We start from the raw sequence: 20,615 nt of genomic DNA, 5'->3' as shown, positions 1-20,615 counted from the left end.
CTAAATATCAAGCGTGTGCTAGAATAAGGGCGTAAGTCGCATGATCGATTTCTCTTCATTGATCCTCTCTTCTGCGAATAAAGGTGACAAGATGCAAATTTGTCAGCAGTTTTTTTTTACCTCAGATCGCTTGATAGGGATGCAATCTTGCGTCTTGAGGTTAAAAAATGCTGGCAAACTTGCATCTTGTCACCTTTATTCGCATAAGAGAGGATCGAAGAAGAGAAATCGATCATGCGACTTACGCCCTTATTCTAGCACACGCTTGAGGGCTGAATGGGATTAATACATTCCTGTACCCTTTCCCTTAAGTTGAGCAAATAATGCAGTTTACTGTACGTAATTTCACTCAGGAATTATCTCCTTAAATATGCGCAAGCATTGCACACGACTCACTCGCACACGGGCAATAAATCTTTTTATCATCCCTAAAATAGACTGATAGCACAAACGTTATTCATTGAAGGCATGTCTGGCGCAAATGTTCTTTTTCTATATTTAAAGTAGTTTTTGCTACATTTGTTTAAAAAGACACAAAAAATAAATTGTTTTATTTTTTCGAGAGCTTTCTTTAGCCTTGAGGTATTGTAAATTTTGCAGCTTATCGAACGCGACGGTGTCGCCAAAATCGACGCCAGCCAATCAGCCGCTGCGAATTTGAAACAATCTCCAGTCTTACAAATATAAAGCTAAATCACCTCCTTATATTCGTATACTGGCTTCGATTTTATCGGTCTATTTGAAAATTGGCGTCGCGTTTTGTTGTCGGTTAAACAGACAATAACTTCCGTGGCTACAAAGAAGTAAGTAGAAGTAACACAAACATACTGTATCGTTTTATTCATTAAAATTACAAATCAAATTAAGGGAAAAACAAGTAATTATTGAAAAATAAAACATGCAATTTAAGTGATTTTCTGATAGCTTGTTGGAAAATGTGTTGATGGATTTATAATTTGTATGCAACAATACGTAACCATGTTCTTACTTATCGGACAACTTTGTCTTTATGAGCACTCTAATGAGCTGACGATTAGTTAGTATAAACAATGTTCATCTTATCGTTCACCAGCGGCCTGCTCTGATGCGAACCAAAACTGTTGGGGCTTTGTGGCCGAATTGAAGTTATCAGTTCCATTGCAGCAATGATCAAAACAGCAGGCCAGGTTAGTGTGCTAATATGAAATAACAATTTTGAGTATAGTATAGACTTCATATTATAGATACTCTACTTTGTATGAGAACATTTTACTTAACAATTAATATTTCAAGTTCTCATATTTGTTATAAGGTCCGAAACTGTCCATAACTGCATATTTGTAACATTCAACAAAAGTAGGCATTGAGTAAATGGAATATCAAGTGTGAGTTTTGTGGCAGTATGGGATGAAACTGAAATTTCTAAAAATTACCAAGAATTCAAAAGTGCTTGTAACATTCGACAAAAGTAGGCATTGAGTAAATGGAATATCAAGTGTGAGTTTTGTGGCAGTATGGGATGACACTGAAATTTCTGAAAATTACCAAGAATTCAAAAGTGCTTATTTGAGGCTGAAATTTTGCACAACTCATATCGCATACTGGGTGAATAATCAGAAAATAATTCTGATAGAAATTTCATCGCTACTTCATTACGGGGCTCATGTATAATCTCAATGTGACTATGCGGTTACCATTACCAATGTGACAAAACAACTTGGTATTTTTCTCGAATTTTCTAGAACAAACTCGCAGATTTCAGTGAGTTGATAGAAAATATTTATCATTTGATGACTCTCCCCGGTATTAACTCAAAATTGTCAAAAATGTCGAATGTGACAAATATGCAGTTATGGGCAGTAAAGCCCTGTCCCAATTTTGGTGCCAAACGCTTAAGTTTAGGCTAAAAACGCAAATTTACTCAATTTTTTATGTTGTTCGTTTGTTTAGGTCATATAAAACATTGTTAGATTTTATCACACCCCTTGAACTCAAATTTGTATTTTGTTTTCCGTGTCCCTTCCGAAATGTCATATAGGAACAACCCCAGTGTTAAATCTAAAATCCTTGTGTTGTTTTGTCGACTAAGCGAACGTCAAACATGATCAAAAGTGTCAAGGTTCATTTATGGACCCAATCACATCGTGGTGGCGCTGTCATCGCTAAGTTCCCACGACGATGTCAGTGGTGAATATGAAATAGTTCAAGATACTGATATTCACCACTGATTAACGTAATTCGCTGTGTGGAGGCGCTAGTAATTGTAAAGAGTTTCAATTTGAATATTTACAAAGGTTTTCAGAAAATTTTTGTTCTAGCATAAACATCTGTTATCTGTGACCCAATTTTTAAATTAAAGTTTAAATATGATATAGCTGTTTTTTGAGCTGGAAAAATTGCTTAAGTAGTTCCAGTGACATGCTTTTTCGTGTTGCAGAATAAAAACAAGATTTCATTAAAAAAAAAATTAGGACCCTATTGTAGGTTCATTTTTACAAGCTTTTTTATACGTATCTATTGAAACATTACAGTAACCTTACCAATTCGGCTTTCTTCTTGCTCGACAACGATATAACATGTCCCTTATGAAAAATTTATCTACTGTTCGGAAGTTATCATTATTACCTATTATAGAGTTTTGGCACTTCTCAGCAAAAAATGCTGGAAACTTTCACCTACCCCGGGCAATCTGTATGCCAAAGGGGATTAGGCTCTGTGGATCTCATTGGTCGGTTTAACTTATCCTAATGAGTCTGCTGGATGAGCTGGTGGTTCAGGAACCGTCTAACTATGCTGCAGGTTCCAAGAATCACCGCTTTTTGGATGCTGTGTAGGTCCTTCTTCAATTCCAGCTCGTCTAGGGACCTTAGGAGAGATTTCGGGACAATTCCGGTCGCTGAGAGGACTACCGGAACTATACGGACGTCCTCTAGGTGCCACATCTGCTTCAACTCCTCCGCCAAGTCGTGGTACTTCGCTATCTTGTTAGAGAACGTTGATTGGACATTGTGGTCCAGCGGTACAGCGATGTCGATGAGTGTAACTCGTTTCATCCTTTTGTCGTAGACTACAATGTCGGGGCGGTTGGCACGGATGAGGACGTCCGTTATGATCTCGCTATCCCAGTACAGCTTTATGCAACTATTTTCCAGAACCGGGTCAGGCAGGTACTTGTAGTAGGGCACAAATCGATCCACCAAGTTGTGCTTAAGGGCAAGCTGTTGATGCACAATCTTGGCAACTTCGTTGTGACGATCGAGGTAGGCTGATCCAGCTAGTACTGAACAGCCGGCAACGACATGCTCGATAGTTTCCCCTACTGAATTGCACTTCCTACAGCGGTCCTCCACGTCTTCGTGCAATATGTAGTGCCGATAGCTCTTCGTCGCAATTACCCGGTCCTGGATGACTACCATGAAACCTTCTGTTTCTGAGAAGAGGTCACCCCGCACCAGCCACGTGTTTGACGCCACCTTATCGATGTGCTCGAGCTCCAGTTGATGGGGGTGCGTTCCATGCAACTCCTTCTGCTTCCACATTGCGATCATCTCATCGACGGTTTTGATGTCGCAGTTCAGCTGGTAATCCTCCTGCGCCAGATGCAGGGCGCTGAAGCCGTGGTCAGCTTCGCATACAGTGCGGTAAATTTCGTGGCGGTTCTGGCTTTCTACGAAATATGCCCGCAGCTGCTGGATCTGGGAGACACATAGTGCCTGAATATCGGTGACGCCTCTTCCTCCTGCTGCACGTGGCAGGGTGACTCTCTCAATGGACGATTTTGGGTGGCGCATTCGGTGCTTGGTGAACGCTACTCGTACTGCTCGTTCTATCGCCTCCAAATCAGCCTTGGTCCACTTTACCACCCCGAAACTATACGTCAACAGGGGCACAGCAAACGTGTTGATCGCCTTCACCTTGTTGCCGGCAGACAGAAAGCTCTTCAGAATACAGTTGACACGTGACAAAAACTTCTCCTGCAGCTCCTTCTTGATCATCGTGTGGCGAATACCTCTAAGTTGCAGGAATCCAAGGTATTTATACGTTTCGCCTTCAACCATATTCCGAATCTCCTCCTGCTCGTTGACGCGGAAACAGCTGGCATCCATAACTTGACCCCGACGTAGATGAATTGACCTGCATTTGTCAATACCAAACTCCATCCGGATGTCGTTACTGAATGTCGTAACTAGCTGCAACAGCTGATGCAGCCTCTGCACTGATTCCGCAAATAGCTTCAGGTCGTCCATATAGAAGGTGTGGGTAACTCTTGTGCTCCTTTCCCCACTTTTCAGTTGGTAGCCATAGTTGCATTGGTTGAGTGCTTTGCTGAGGGGGTTCATGGCCAGGCAAAACCACAGCGGACTAAAGGTATCGCCTTGAAAAATCCCCCTCCTGATGCTGAGAGTCCTGGACCGTAACACAGCTGTACCGTCGGTAATGTGTAGGGATGTGCTCCACATCCCCATCGCGTGTTGCATCAGCCTGATGACGTTCCCGTCTACCTTATACAACTGCAGTACCTTGAGAAGGTACGAGTGCGGTACTGAGTCGTATGCCTTTTTGTAGTCGATGTACGCCATACTCAGGTTCCTTTGCTTTTGGGTAGCTTGCCCTACAATGACTGCATCTACGATGACCTGATCTTTGCAGCCTTGCGTGTTTCTGCGACACCCTTTCTGTTCCTCGGTCATCACGTTGTTGGCGTCGCAATGGGCTTGCACCCTCCTCGCTATTACCGACGATAGCACTTTATACAGACTTGAAAGGCACGTTATTGGTCTGTACTTCGCTGGGTCAGCTGTGTGTTGGTCCTTTGGCAGAAGAAATGTGACACCCCTGGTGATGAATTCCGGTAGCTGCGTGGGGTCTCCTAGTACCGTATTGAAGCATTCCGCCATCCGCCCATGGATCGTTGTGAGTTTTTTATACCAAAAATTGTGCACAAAATCAGGTCCTGGTGCAGCCCAATTCCTGGTATACCGGGTAGCTTCACGTATATCCTGAGCGGTTACCACGACCGTGGTCATGTCTCCAATTCCATCACATTGTCTCTCTTCTTCTGCTAACCACATCCCATCGCCGTCATGTTCGGTGGGGTTCTCCCATAAATTGGCCCAAAATTGTGTAACGTCGCCAATCTCTGGAAGTCCCTCGCCAAAGTCGACCTTGTCATTTCGGATGCGGTTGTAGAACTCCCTCTCGTTTATGTTGAACATCCGGTTTTGTTCCTTCCGCTTCGAACATTCTCCATAACGTCGCAATCGTTTCGCAAGAGCACTCAACCGCTGTACATGGGTGTCGAGGATCTCAGTAATGTCGACTTCTCTGAGATCTCGGAGCTCTGCGGGCCTAACAATTTCAGCAACATGACGAACCAGCCTCGTTGATCGATTCCCCTGCTTGTACTGTGTTAATCGACCAACCATTGATCGCAGTGTTGCGATTCGGCTCTCAAGGCGTCGCATCCATACACTGCAAAAATTGTAATAATTTTCTACATGTGTATCGACACATCAATATTAGAACCTATCTCACACATTGAATTCATATAAATGAGATTGAATGAACCTTGTTACTGTGAATAAAAAATATGTGTGAATCCACATAGCAAAAATCTATATAGTTTCACACATAACGCTTATATGGAAAATGAACTAGTGAACATCAACAACAAGAACGAGGAAAACAGATCGAGTGCAGATCAACCATTTTGTAAAACGAAAACCTTTTTCGTTAAACAAGTAATTTGGTAAGTTTGTCGAATATTTATTGAAAACTTGAGTACATAACTAATTGAATTATTCATTTTTGCATTTTGAGGGTGAGAAGACGGAACCAAAGGAAGGCAGCCAGCGAAACCACCCTGTAAGCATCACAATGGTCATCATTCCCTCGCTTATACGAACAATCCCGTATCACCAGAAATTCTCCCGGTTTCTTTATTGCTGGGTCATTGTGACAAAAATAATTCTTAAGAAGAAATTATGATTATTATTGTGATTGAAATGAGAATAAACAATCATTTTTATTACTATATATGATTGAGAATTTGCAACTAAATTCTAAACTAAAATCCGAGCTAAGATCAATAATATTATTCATAAATTATCTTCATAAAACTCATGGTTTTCAATAATAATTATCATGTGAACTGACACATAGCTTCAATATATTTTGAATGAACTCCAGTTATTTGTTTCACACATAGTCAACATGTGTCGACACAAATTGCAAAATACTATGTGTGGAACAAATACTAACGATATGAGGAATTTTTCTAGTGTACGGGTTTCTGTGCGTTGGGGCGCGTGCCATTTTCTCCTTGCGGGCGCGTTCGCAATCCCAACGTCTTAACTACAGCTATTGCAGCTGAATACACGATAAACTGCAGATCCTCAAGGTTCTCCACGGCTTCCAAGTACTGTGGCAAAATATCCTGATTTAGGATGCTTACTGCACTCGTCAGCCGGTAGGAATACCGCAGCTTTGGTATCCGGTGCCGGGACATGGGGTCTGTCCCACGGAACTGCGTAACTGCTGTGCCCATATGGAGTGCTAGTTCGTCTCGTAATTGCTGTCGTTGCATATCCGCTGTCGGTCCTGGAGCAGTGGGTGCAGGTGAATCACGACTCTCACTCGTGATCGGTGCATCCAGCCCAACAGAACTCCTTCTCGACGTATCGCTCGATCTTGTACCCTCCTCTCCAATCTCCCTCTGCACTTCCAGCTTGATGTACTCCACTTCTGCAGCGGTGAGCATATTATGAGACATAATTGCACGCTGCCGTGTGTACAGCTTGTTCAAGTCAAGTTGGCGCGCAAAGCGAGGAAATCGCTCGTTGAACATCTCCAGCATCCCTGATCTGCCAGACATGTCCGTCTCCATCCTTGTGCAGACATAGTAGCAGCGAATCACATACATATTCATCTCCCTCGTCCACATGATCCGCTGCCGTCGGCCGCCTGCCAACGTGAGTGACTGACGTCTATCAGCCACAGCAACATCGGTAGGTGCAGCATGGCCTTGGTGATTTCTGCTGCTGCCGTTTCTGTTTCGCGTTCGCGGTACGGGCTGTGCCCGTTGACTGGAAGGCCGCTCTTGCACATTATCCTCTTCCAGCCGCTGGCCGCTCGCTCTGTCCCCCGTCCCAGGACCAGCTCCAGTAGGGGCTCCCTCCTCGGGCGATCGCATTCTTCTATTCCTCATTGATCGTGTCTCCATTGCTGGGTTTGCTTTCATTCCCGGAAGCTACGGGTTCTGCATTGGCATTTCCTCCAATTACAGTGCTTAATAGCTTGGTTCAAGCACCGCTGCTCGCCGAGGGTGGTTTTACATGGACGCCCAGGATATTTTACCTCAAGCTCCCACCTACTCAAGATGGTGGTTTTTCATGGACGCCCAGGAGTTATGTTGCCTGAGCTCCCACCTCCAATTATTATTATTATTATTATTATTATTATTATTTATCATTATTTGATTGGCTTTTCGCCCTTGTAAAGTTCGCCACTTGTAAATATTCCCAGTACATGATAATTTATAAAGAAGTATTCAATTTACATGTTTTTAATTAGTGATTTCGTAAAGTGTCATAACTTAAGTCATTTTCTTATAGCGCATTTTGATGAAAATTGTTCGAATTTTTAGATTTTGTTACCTGCTAAGGGAAATTTACATATTCTCTGCAATCTTAATCGTTTTCTTTGTAATTTTCTATGACATAAGCAGACAAATTACGTGTTAATCTATTTACATTTATGCACTGCTAGATCCTTTATCGATTCACACAAACAGACCTGATAAATCTTTTTGAAATCGTTTTTATTGCGATTTTTTTACCACTTAGACTTTGATGATCTGAATTTCGTCTTTCTCCGTGTAACAAAACCGTCTGGTCTTCCGATGTTTACAGTCATCGTCATTGTTCTAACCTCCAGCTGATGTGTCGAAACCAGCTGTTAGTGACAGAAATCAAGGATGAAAGGTACCATCAGTACATTATTGGCAGCTTCTCAATATCGTCATCAAAGTCTAATCATTCGTGAAAATTGCAATACAACTTTCGACTATTGTCGGCAGCCTCGTTTTCTTCGGCAGCTTTTCCATAAGAACAGCAGACTAATCTGTTCGGCACCTCCAAATCAGCCGCATTTTGAGGCTTATTCATTTGAATTGACATCATTGTTTGTCAACTCTCGGAATTCTCGTCAGCGGGAAGCTGCCAGGACAAAGAATTATCGGAATGTTTTCATTGGTGTGTTTTGATAGAAAATTATTGTGAATTTGATGTTTTAATTCAGATTGGCGATAATAGCCTATTGGTGCCGAAGCCGTAAATTACCTAATAGGTTTTTTTTTCTGTTCGGAACATAAACCACTGCGACCAATATTTGATCTATTGTAGTATATCCCGTGTCCTTTGTGTAGTGCATGTCGTTTTACTTTGTCACTATCGAGAAGTGATAAAGCATTCGGTTTTCTTACAGTTGTAATTCCTAACTTGATCACAGGAAAGGATTCTAACTGAAAGGTTCCTACCCTTCGAAGAGTGTGGTGCATGCACTCTCCACAGGCGCGCCCCTTTATCAGGCAAAATCGGATTCCTCGATAAAGCCAAGAAATTACACCGATATTGTCCATGCATCAGAATCCTAGTCCTTACTTCTTTAAACTAGAGAACGAAATAAATTAAAGATTAGAAAACAAATTGTTGAATTCGGCTCATTTTTTTTCCTTGTCTCAAGATCATTCTCGGCAACTGGGAAAACCGAGACTTGTCACTTTCAACAAGGTTTAAAATGTAACAAGGACTAAAAGTGTTCCTTTGATTACTATAACATCCTGTTCTCTTCGTTTGAAGCAGTCAGGACTAGGGTTCACTGGTAGATCTTTACCCCATAACGCACCACGAAAAGGTGATCTACCCGCGTTATGGGTCAATAATGGGTACCTAATAGGTACTTGAAATTATATCTCCAATACAGTGGCCACACTATTATGGGTCACCTTGTCACGATTATTAGTCCCTTTGTTCTGTGTGTAATTCAGCATTATTTATTTTCACAAGAGCTTATCTGCATTCATCAATTTCTCTTCATCGTTGCTCTCTTTGCGTTATTGCAGAAAAGTGATTCTCTTTTCGTAACATATTTTTGTGCTGTAGGATGACGAATTGCTTGCTTTAACAATAAATATTACAGATTTATCTAATTTAGCGAAGTTAATAGAGACAGAGAGGATCGATAAAGAAACCAGTTGTCGATGTCAGTTAGATCCAACTGAAATACCAGCTTAGAATTCAAACGTAAATGACCCATAATAGTAGTCCACGTTATATTATTTTTGAGTTATTCCTAATCATAAGATTCTTTGTGGACTCTACTCAATATTTCGGACATTGTTATAAATGTACGCGACTGCTTTCCAATACATTCCATTTTTTAGAAGATCGCCTCAAAAAAAATTGTTTTAAGGATTATATACAAGATTTACTCGTATAATTTCCGGCAAGAATAATTGAAGCAACTTAAGCGACATAACTAACAAAATTTCCATGAGAATAATTGTTGCGATTTTTTGTGAAAAATGTGGCTGAATTTTTAACAGATCTCGTCAAGGAATTTCAACATGGTTAAGTTTTCTTTAGATATGTAACAGAAATTTACCCTGGTGCGGAAAAGTCCAGTATTAAAACCATTATTTTACCGCGCTTCGAATTATTGAAGTAGTTATGCAAAATTAATCTTATTGTTTAAGTTCAAAACTACTGTTGACGGCATCTAGCTCTAGCTTTTCGTTAACAACAGGGAACCCCTGTGCCCTGTTGCCCTGTGAGATTATCACAGGGCAATCACTAGGCGCGACCGGTCAACCGCAGTAGGATGTCAAAACAAAGTACATCAAAATAAAAACAAACCGTCAGAGGAAAATGAAGTATTGATGTAGAACTGAACAAATTATAATATCTCGAGAAGTTTATCACTACAGTACCCAGAGAAACAGTTGCATAGCGCAGGAAACAGCATAAGTGAATTCGTGAAAGCTGCATGAGGGAGAGTGAACTATTTCCTGTAAGTTTCATAGCAAAATAAGATAAGCAGTTTAGTAATAAATATATTTTTGCAGTTTGAGCTGAGCATAAAACGACTGCTACGAAAAAGTAGTTTTTCTCTCGAGCGATCCCGAACATTCTCAAAAGGAAATATCGGACGTAACCTCGAAAGCGATGTCGGATGTTGGAGAGATGACGATGACGGCCTGCGGCGCCTGCGGAACGACTTCCGAAGTAGACGAGCGGATGATTGGCTGCGACAACTGTGACCGCTGGTTCCATACGCGGTGTGTTGGCGTTACGGTGGCAGCGGAGAAGGAGAGCAAATGGTTCTGTCCGGCCACTGAGTGTCAGCAGCAGTACAGTGAGTACTTGAAGAAATTGGAGAAGGAGGAAAGGAAGAAGAAGAAGAAAAATAAAGCGATAGGGGATGATTCCGATAGGTCTAGTATTAAGTCAGCTAGGTCAGTCAATATTCCCGGTTCCGAGTTGGAAAAACGCTTGAAAGAGTTAGAAGAGGAACAGCAGGTGAAAGAAAGGGAAATGGAAATTGAAATGATCCTATTAGAGAAGCGAATGGAGATGGAAAGGGCTTTAAAGGAGAAAAGGATGAGGTTGGAGAACGCCATCAGGGCGAAACAGCGAGAAGATGAGAGAGAGCTTCTGGAAAAGGCGTTGTCGGATGAGAAAAATCACTTGATGGAGTTGAAGAAGATGCGTGACTTGTTTGAAGTGAAAATGAGTAGTGTGCAGAAAGAAATTAAGCAGTTGCAAATGAAGCATGAAAGAAGTCAGAAGAAGGAAAAGGTTCTAAAAACGCCTCCCAGGAACTCGGAAGTAAAGGTACCGAAGCAACTGAAGAATAAGAAGAAGGAAGAAGAGCTGGCGCAGTATCGTTGCGGGGAAGAATTGGACGATAGTGAGGAAGACTCCGATGACGAAGAAGAAGATGACTCCAACGCGGAAGAAGAAGAATTAGAAGAAGAAAATGAGGAAGATAGTTCAGAAGAAGAAGAAAAAGAAGTGCTGATGAAGAAAGGCAAGAACGCGAAGAAAGTGGTCGCAAACGGGCTGGGGCAGCAGCGCAGCGTGCCGACGAAAATGCAGATGGCAGCGAGAAATGGAGTGACGAAGAAGCTACCGGTTTTCACCGGCAGACCGGAGGAGTGGCCGCTGTTTATCGGTTCGTACGAGGCATCAACCGAGGCGTGCGGATTTACGGACATTGAGAATCTAGTGCGTCTTCAGGAAAGCTTGAAAGGACCAGCGTTGGAAAGTGTTCGAGGGCAGCTACTTTTTCCGAAATGCGTTCCGAAAGTGATCAGCAAACTTCGGCAACTGTATGGTCGTCCAGAGCAACTGCTTCAGTGTCATCTGGAGAAAGTGCGTAAGTTAGAGCCGCCGAAAGCTGACAAGTTGGCGACTTTCATTCCTTTTGGGACAGCGGTGGAGCAGCTCTGCGAGCATTTGGAGGCAGCGGACTTAAAGCAACACCTGGTGAATCCATTGTTGGTGCAAGACCTCGTGGATAAGCTTCCGGCCGGCGATAAGCGTGAATGGGTACGATACAAGAAGAGGAAGAAGACCGTCACCCTTCGTACCTTCACCAACTTTCTGTCGGGTATCGTCACCGAAGCCTGTGAAGCAAACGTGTCCGTCGAATTCAAGTCAGAGTTAAGACCAGGGAGCTCCGGTGCTGAGAAAGGAAGATTTCATGAACGAGGTGCTGTATACAACCATAGCGAAACCGAGTCGGTTGTGAACGAGCCGGCGACAATGGTGTCCAGCAAGAAGGCGTGCAAAGTTTGTAAACGCACGGATCATCGGCTGAGATTTTGTCAGGATTTCAGATACATGGCTCCAGTAGAACGTGTTAACTTTGTGCGGAAGTGGAAGCTTTGCGAAATGTGTCTGAATGATCACGGTAACGCGGAGTGCAATTTTAGAATACGGTGTACGATAGGCGGATGCATGGAGAGGCATAATCCGTTGCTGCACATTGGATCCGGAATAGTTGTGATGAATGCTCACATTCGACTGAACAGTAACATCAAGTTTCGAATGATTCCAGTTACGCTATCTTTCCGAGACAAATCCGTGACCACGTTGGCGTTTTTGGACGAAGGAGCGTCAGTAACAATGGTAGAGAAAACACTGGCAGACGAGTTAGGAGCAGACGGCATCCAGCAGAAGCTCGAAATCAGGTGGACCGGAGATGTAGCCCGCGTCGAAAAGGACTCGAAGCGAATTAGTCTTAAGATATCGGGACTGGGAGAAGAACATCAATTGCTGATGAACGAGGTGTGTACCGTAGGAGAATTGGCATTACCGGAACAATCGCTAGATGCTCACTGGATGGCGGTGCGATACGACCACCTCCGGGACATTCCGATTACGTCCTACAACAAATGCCGCCCAAGAATTATCATTGGGCTAAATAACCTTCATACGATGGCGCCAATCGATGCAAGGTTAGGAAGATCAGGAGAACCGATAGCGGTCAAATCACCGTTGGGGTGGACAATATATGGCCCGAATAGTAGAGTAGAGTCTTCGAATGCTCATATTGTAGGTTACCATGAAGTAGTACAGCCGGAGGAATTCGATTTGCCGAAAAGGTGGTCAAATAAAAACGAGCGAATAGTATTGGACAGTCGGAGTTCTACAAATGAAGCCTTGATGAAGTCAAAGCAGCGAAACAAGCCGTTGAAGTCATTTTTGCCAGCGGTGACCAACCTGCGGAGTAGTATTAGGGTGAACAAAAACCAACCTAGGGGGTCTTTGAGGAGAGATGACTAAGGGTAATTCCGAATATCCGGTGACCGGCTTTCGGAGTTACGGGCTGGGGAATGTTGACGGCATCTAGCTCTAGCTTTTCGTTAACAACAGGGAACCCCTGTGCCCTGTTGCCCTGTGAGATTATCACAGGGCAATCACTAGGCGCGACCGGTCAACCGCAGTAGGATGTCAAAACAAAGTACATCAAAATAAAAACAAACCGTCAGAGGAAAATGAAGTATTGATGTAGAACTGAACAAATTATAATATCTCGAGAAGTTTATCACTACAGTACCCAGAGAAACAGTTGCATAGCGCAGGAAACAGCATAAGTGAATTCGTGAAAGCTGCATGAGGGAGAGTGAACTATTTCCTGTAAGTTTCATAGCAAAATAAGATAAGCAGTTTAGTAATAAATATATTTTTGCAGTTTGAGCTGAGCATAAAACGACTGCTACGAAAAAGTAGTTTTTCTCTCGAGCGATCCCGAACAACTACGTTTTACAAGAAATCATAAAATGTTTTAAATTATTAAGAATATCTACAAGAGATTTTACTATTTCTTATTAATGCTCAAGGATGTCTTTATTAATTTTGCTACCAATCTGATAGCATTTGTCCAGAGATTTTGTAAGATTTTCTTATTCTTTTAACACGAATTCCTTCAGGAGATCAACCATTTGTTCTGTGACGTTTTTAATCACAAATTGATTCCGGAATAGATTCCTAGATTCAACTGTAGAAAAAATATAACATTAATTTAAACGATACTTACTCGCATAAATTCATTGAAATTTGCCTAATCTTACACAGAAATATTTTTTGTGAAAGTTCTGAGATGTAGGCATTCCTCTCTGATTTCCTTTAATTTGTTTTGCAAAAATCATCAAAAGTCTTTCAGGTTTTGGATCCCTCTCTTAATTCAGTAATAATTCCAACCGAGAGAACAACACCTTATTGGAATTAAGATGAATCTTGAAAAACACTTACAGAATTTCATCTGAAAAACATACAGATAGAATATCTCAAAGATTCAGCTAAGAATATTTTCCCAATTAAATTCTGTGGAACTCCTTATAAAACTAATCTTCAGAAGTATCAGGACGAATCCTTAAAGCAACACCTGTCAGAACCAATCATTGGATTTTTTCAGGAATTGCTGGATTCATTTTAACGGTATTTTCAACAATCCTTGAAGTATTTCCAAGGGATTTTTTCAAAGGCAACAATCAGTGGCGCGAGAAGTGGGTACGATAGGTAGGACATGTACTACGCACAAATACACCTGGGTAGGACAATCCTTTGACAACCCAGGATTCAACGAAAAACAAGATCAGCAGAAAGCTTGAAAAATCAATCAAACCATTTGTCATCTGTACAATATACAATAAATCTATTTTTTCTACCGTTTCATTCAAGTATTACTCCTGCAGTTTTACCAAACATTTCTTAAAAAGTTTCTCAGAAAATTCCCATGCAATATTTTATTTTTGAGTTTTCCCACCAGTTTGTACTACAGCATTTTTTTCCACTAATTCCTCCAATGATTCCTTACTTAGTACTCCTTACATATAGACTTACTTAAGAAAAACTCAAACAATTACTGGAGAAAATTTTGAAGACATCTAAGAAGGAATCTCTAGAGCATTTGCTGAAGGTATTTTCAAAGAAATCCATAGGTGAAGTTATTAATTGAATTAGAAGACGTTTTGACCTGAAATCGTTCAGGATGTCCAAGAGAATCAAATCACTGGATAAAATCTTGGAGGAGTCAAGACTTTCTTGAAAATTTATTCAAGGAATTTTTGGAATTCAGATGATTTCTGAAATTATTCTTGAAGAAATTCCATTTCTATGGTTCTCCTTGGGAAAATCCAAGTTGGTTTATTGTGGTATCCTTAATTAAATTCTTGGAAATAATAGGAACACTGTTTCTTTAGTGGAGGTATGTTTGAAAGAATGGTTCCTTTAGTGGTGCAAACCATTGATTTATTATGAGACCCTCCACTATGGGTACTGATGCACCACTATGGTGCAATGGAGCAACATTTTAAGCAAAGTAATTGTTATCTGAGACGAGACTCGCGAAGACGGTCTTCTTTTTCTGTGATTGCTGAGTTTTTTTATTATTCCACTTTGTGTTTATACCTGCATATGACGTTGATATTTTTCCTCTTCGCGAGTCTCTCTCAGATTGTTATATCATATCATATACAGTCGAAGCTCGTTATAGCGACATCGCAAGGGACATTCGGTATACGGAGATGTCGCTATAAAATCGTCGTTATAAAGAAGTTGGATGTCGTTATGGAGCATGGAGGAATAAAACGATCATAATATGTACTAAAATAGCTAAACGAATGTCTTTATATTGAGTGACTATTGAATATAACTCTAATGTCGCAATAGAGAACGGTCGAAACAGAGAAATGTCGCTATAAAAGTTGAAATTAGTATGGGAATTTTTAGGGACCATCTGAAATGTCGTTATAGAGAGATTTGTCGCAATAAAAGTTGTCAACTGTAGTCATTTTTTTATGCCAAACCTGTCAAAACACACTACCTCCACTATTGAAGCTGATGGTAGGTCATTTGGCATAAAATCGTTTGGCATAAAGCCGTTTGGTATAAAGTCGTTTGGCATAATGGTCATTTGGCATAAAGTCGTTTGGCATAATGGTCGTTTGGCATAATGGCCGTTTGGCATAATGGCCGTTTGGCATAATGGCCGTTTGGCATAATAGTCGTTTGGCATAATGAGTCTGAAACCAAGAATTTCTTAAGATGACATTCGATTTTACCTTTTCATTGAATCTTTCTGAAGATATCAGGTTTGTTTTGGAACCAATTTATATAAAATGACATTTATTCAAAAATCATATGTTCTTGAATAAACTAAAGCATTAAAGGAAAGTTATTGCCAATAGTATTTTATCATTTATCCAGAAATTACCTTTTTTTTATAATCCTTCTTTTGAGTTTCGCTATTGGAATGAATTTTTGCACTGAAGATTTATATATATTTAGCACGATTTTACCCTTCCTTCAATCATGGAAATGTAGGGTTGTGAAGGAGAATATGGGGTCGTGACGGACTTTGATTTCAGGTTGGCCAATTGCGCTGCAGAATCGTTACCCGTTCGGTGGCGTAGTTGGTTAACGTGCCCAGTCTAGCATACTGGGAATCGTTGGATCGAAGTCCACCAGAACGATTCCATTATTTTTCACAATTATACATCTCAATTAGTCCACCAACTTCAGGTTTTTTCAAAACACCGTCGGCTGGTTTAAGCCGTAATACAAATGTTAACCCTAGTTGCAAAACATTCTATGATTTTTATTTTTTTCTCAATATGATGTAACTATAATTATAAATATAAAGACTGTTGATTTAAAATTAAAATAAATTTCACCTTCTTTTATACATAGGCTGTTCTTTAGAGCAATATTTTTTAGATATTGTTTTATAACTGACAAAAGGGCGGCAATCGATAACATTGATCCTCTATGGGTTGTGCTACTTTTCCCTGAATGTCGTTTCCCTGAACGCCACTTCCCCGAATTCCAGTTCCCTGAATATCCCGTTTCCCCGATTAGCCCACTTCATCCTAAAAATTTTGGCATTTATACATTTGTACATTTATACATTTCAGGGTGGTGAACGAACTAACCATCTAATATGCACTCTTCTTTATTTAGTTGCCGGTTCTTTCGAGTTTTACCGTCCTCAGCATTTTTGCCAACATGTGTATAGCCGAGAATGACAGAATACCTCCTTCTTTTGATGGCTTATCGTTCTTTCTCGTTCACTATCCAACCACTGAAGACTATTACTGAGAACTAGCATTCGGGGAACCGATGATTCTGAACACCATTTTTGATATCTTTTCGTTCTATTATGCCACAATATTTTTTTGCGTCCAATCTCCTATTGCTTTTATCATAAATTTTGCCTTCTTTTAAAAATAAGCTGTTCTTTATATTTATACTGTTTTAAATTTTATTATGTAGTAAAGCTAAAAGTTACCCTTTTTAAATATTGTTGTTTTATCAATTTTTGCAAGATGTGCTGTTAGAATGATATTTACTTTAGAACCTGCCAATATTTAACTTTTTTTTGCAAGCGCATGATTCCCTTTCGATATACCGTTTTGATTCATATTACGGACACTTAAGGCCTCAGTGAAGCATAACCCAGCATAGAGCATACCAAATAAATCATTTTGTATGATTCCTTAGCGTTATCGAGCGTCGGAAACCCTTATCTTTCGAATGGTGGGTAAAGAATACGCTTCAGCAACTTGAATAATTTTAAATTAATCAAAATGTGTGGCCTTTTCATGATTCTTATTCCGGACGCTTCCTCACTTTTGCCTCATATTCCGGACACTTTGATTCGAATTCCGGACATCTCATGATAATCATTTATAGAACAGTCGAATCATAAATTAAAATCGTCAAACCACTAAAGAGATGTCTAAGGTAGATGGGCATTATAAATTTGCATAAATATTTATGGAAAAAGCTTATTAAAACGAGCCTCTAAAGTGACAACTTTTGAATGGCAAAAATTGAAACATTTCGTGTGAAATGTTTCCCATACAAAGTAGAGTGTCCGGAATTTGAAGCTGTCCGTAATATGAATCAAAACGGTATGCTGAAAAAAATAATTCAATCACAAATTTTCCCTTCTTTCGATAATAGACGGTGTTTTTGACGTTCCTAAACTAAAATTTAAAGTGAATCGTTCAAACATTTTGTCACAAATATTTTCTTATAACAATCTGTTGGTCATTTGAGTTATGCTGTGGGAAGATTTTTTTGCGTTAGTGCCTTAAACATTTTAAACGAAAAATAATCTGCTCTCGTATATAGGCTATTTTTTTATTATGCTGCAATATTAGGTCTTTGGATAAGAGCTTTTAATATTTTGCAAATAAATTTTCCCTTCTTTTATCAAGTAACTTTCATCGAGTGTTTCGTTCAAACTGGGACAGAGCTTGACCTGCAGCGAAATATTCTATGAAAATTCCCTTTATTAATAACTGCGAACTTTCTTTGACAATCTAATATGGTGGTGGTGTTGATCTCGGTAACAGCTTCAAAAATGCCGATATTCATTCTAAGTCAATCATTATGCCAAACGACCATTATGCCAAATGACCATTATGCCAAACGGCCATTATTCCAAGCGACTTTATGCCAAACGGCTTTATGCCAAACGACCTTATGCCAAACGACCTTATGCCAAACGACTTTATGCCAAACGGGGTACAATCATTGAAACTACCTCCACTAAGGGAGCGTTTGCCCTACTATCAATTTCTGATAAAAATCGTAGAGAAAATCAATAAAAAACATGTACAGTAATACTTGTCGTAATGTCACGAGGAAAAAAGTCTTAGATCTTAGATAGACATCTGCTCTGATGCCATGAAGAATCAAAATCTTATCTCCTGGCTCCTATTAGATTCCGCCTTGTTTTCTTGGTTCCTGATTGGACGTTTTTCGGCCTCATTTTGATTCTTTCTAGATCAGATCTCTTTTTTTCTGGCAAGACGTCTTCAATTTCCTATGTTTCAGGCACTTAGTTACTACCAGCTTCGTAAAGACGAAAAGCTTTCTTAGTCTTGTGTTAACGACCGGCATGAAAACGTCGGTGACAAAATTAAAGGTGTCGGGGACAAAATCCTAGTTTAAATTTTGATTTGAAGAATTGAAGTTTTTTAAGCAATTTTTCATTCTACAAATTGTATGGGTGTCAGTAAAACAAGCTTCTAATAATTGATATCTTTTCTATTGAGTGGAAAAATAATATAATGAAAATATCGTTAGAACGCTTGGAAACAGTAGAATTCCCTAAACTCAATTCAACCACCAACCATTTTCAGAATTTGTGAAATAATGGTGAATGCATCCCGATGTTATTTCTAATACCCGTAAGTGATCTTATACGAAACTGCAAAAAATGTACGCATCTCGTTGCAGAGCTTTAATTTTTACAGCACTCGTCGTAATTATCCAACTTGGCTAAATAAATGTACGGCTCGTGCTATAAAAATGTTCATTCTGCAACTAGTTGCGTAAACTACGATTGTGCAATTACATCACTAGAAGGCGCTATTGTGAAATGTCAATCACGAAAAACAACGATGCTCACGACTCTAGTTGTAAGAGTTGTGACACAGCAAATTTGAAATGATCATTTTTCAAGGTTGCTGGGAATTTTGTCTGTGTTACGTTTATTTGTCTGTGCTCTATACAAATTTGAATGATGTCAAACATAATAAATGGTACAAATGTAAATGATAGAGCCATAGCTTAGTTAATCACAGTTCATCAGTAACCATTATTAACTTCTTTTATGAAATCTTTTCGTTTTTCATCACAGACAATCTCATGCCAAGCAGCCGTAGCATGGGAACCCAACAAACCGCTCTCGTTGGAAACCATCGAAGTGGCACCACCGAAAACCGGAGAAATTCGGATAAAGGTGACGGCATCTGGCGTATGTCATTCGGATGCCAGCTTCTTGGCAGGATACGATCCTGATGTTGCCTTCCCAGTCATTTTTGGTCACGAAGGAGCTGGAATTGTGGAAAGTGTCGGTGATAGTGTCACGAAGTTCAAACCAGGAGACCACGTGATTCCATTATACATTCCGCAGTGTTTCGAGTGCAGAGCTTGCAAGAATCCCAAGACTAATCTGTGCTCAAAAACGCGTACTGGTCCAAGTAAAGGGTTGATGTCAGATGGTACAACTCGTTTCACTTGTAAGGGGCAGCCTGTATACCATTGTATGAGTACTTCGACTTTTTCCGAGTACACCGTAGTGGCTGAGGATTTTCTGTGCAAGATTGATGAGTCTGCTCCATTGGAAAAAGTTTGCTTATTGGGATGTGGCATTCCAACTGGTTATGGAGCAGCTCTGAATGCGGCCCAAGTCGAAAAGGGTAGCAGCTGTGCTGTCTGGGGCCTTGGAGCAGTTGGATTAGCTGCAGTTATGGGCTGTAAGGCCGCTGGAGCAACGAGAATCATTGGTGTCGATATAAATCCTGAGAAATTCAAACTTGCGGAAAAATTCGGCTGCACAGAGTTTGTGAACCCCAATGATTACGATAAATCCATTCAACAGGTGTTGATGGAAAAGACACAAGGAGGATTAGATTACACAATCGAATGCGTAGGTAATGTATCGACGATGCGTGCAGCACTTGAGTCATGCTGCCGTGGATGGGGAGTCTCGGTCATCGTTGGAGTAGCAGAATCCAGTCGTGAAATTTCAACACATCCGTTACAGCTTATTACTGGTAAAACATGGAAGGGAACTGCTTTTGGAGGATGGAAGAGTGCAGAAAGTGTACCAAAGCTTGTTACAAAATACATGAACCAGGAGTTGATGGTGGATGAATTTATCACCCATACTATGCCTATCGACAAAATAAATGAAGCGTTTCAACTTATGCATGAGGGAAAAAGCATTCGTTCAGTTGTAATATTTTGAATACTTCAATAAAAATCGCTGTAAATAACACTGAAGTACACTTTTATTTTCAAACCTTCCGAAAGTAATAAGGAAATAAACCGTTCAGCTGGATAAGAGGCTGTCTTTAAAACACGTGAACATAAAATTCTCCTCCCCGTGGACAAGCGTAGATATTTCATCAATCCACTTTAATTCACTTGGCTTCAGATCTTCATATTCCTCATTTCAAATGATTTTTCAAGAATAGATATGTTTCGTCCACCGACTATGTATTGAACTGTACACTCATATAGTTAATATTTACTTTTGGGGTTCAATCCTCT

General features: G+C 40.3%; 1 protein-coding gene across 1 annotated transcript; it reads left to right on the top strand.

Moving 5' to 3' along the window:
* Nucleotides 1-1,066: 1,066 nt before the first annotated feature.
* Nucleotides 1,067-20,345, top strand: LOC5568028 (alcohol dehydrogenase class-3). The gene is made up of 2 exons (XM_021851306.1): nucleotides 1,067-1,166; nucleotides 19,198-20,345. Exons 1-2 carry the CDS (start codon nucleotides 1,146-1,148, stop codon nucleotides 20,308-20,310), a joined length of 1,134 nt encoding a protein of 377 aa, XP_021706998.1. The 5' UTR covers nucleotides 1,067-1,145; the 3' UTR covers nucleotides 20,311-20,345.
* Nucleotides 20,346-20,615: the final 270 nt, after the last annotated feature.

The sequence above is a fragment of the Aedes aegypti genome, chromosome 3, assembly GCF_002204515.2.
Source record: "Aedes aegypti strain LVP_AGWG chromosome 3, AaegL5.0 Primary Assembly, whole genome shotgun sequence".
Lineage (NCBI taxonomy): Eukaryota > Metazoa > Arthropoda > Insecta > Diptera > Culicidae > Aedes > Aedes aegypti.
The sequence above is the reverse complement of the archived record's forward strand: the minus strand, read 5'-3'. Positions and strand labels throughout refer to the sequence as shown.

What these genes read in the sequence shown, in the direction of transcription:
- LOC5568028 (XM_021851306.1), top strand. Translation starts at nt 1,146, where the DNA reads ATGATCAAAACAGCAGGCCAG. An exon ending in TGATCAAAACAGCAGGCCAG is followed by an intron (nt 1,167 to 19,197) that starts GTTAGTGTGCTA and finishes TTTTCATCACAG; the next exon opens with ACAATCTCATGCCAAGCAGC.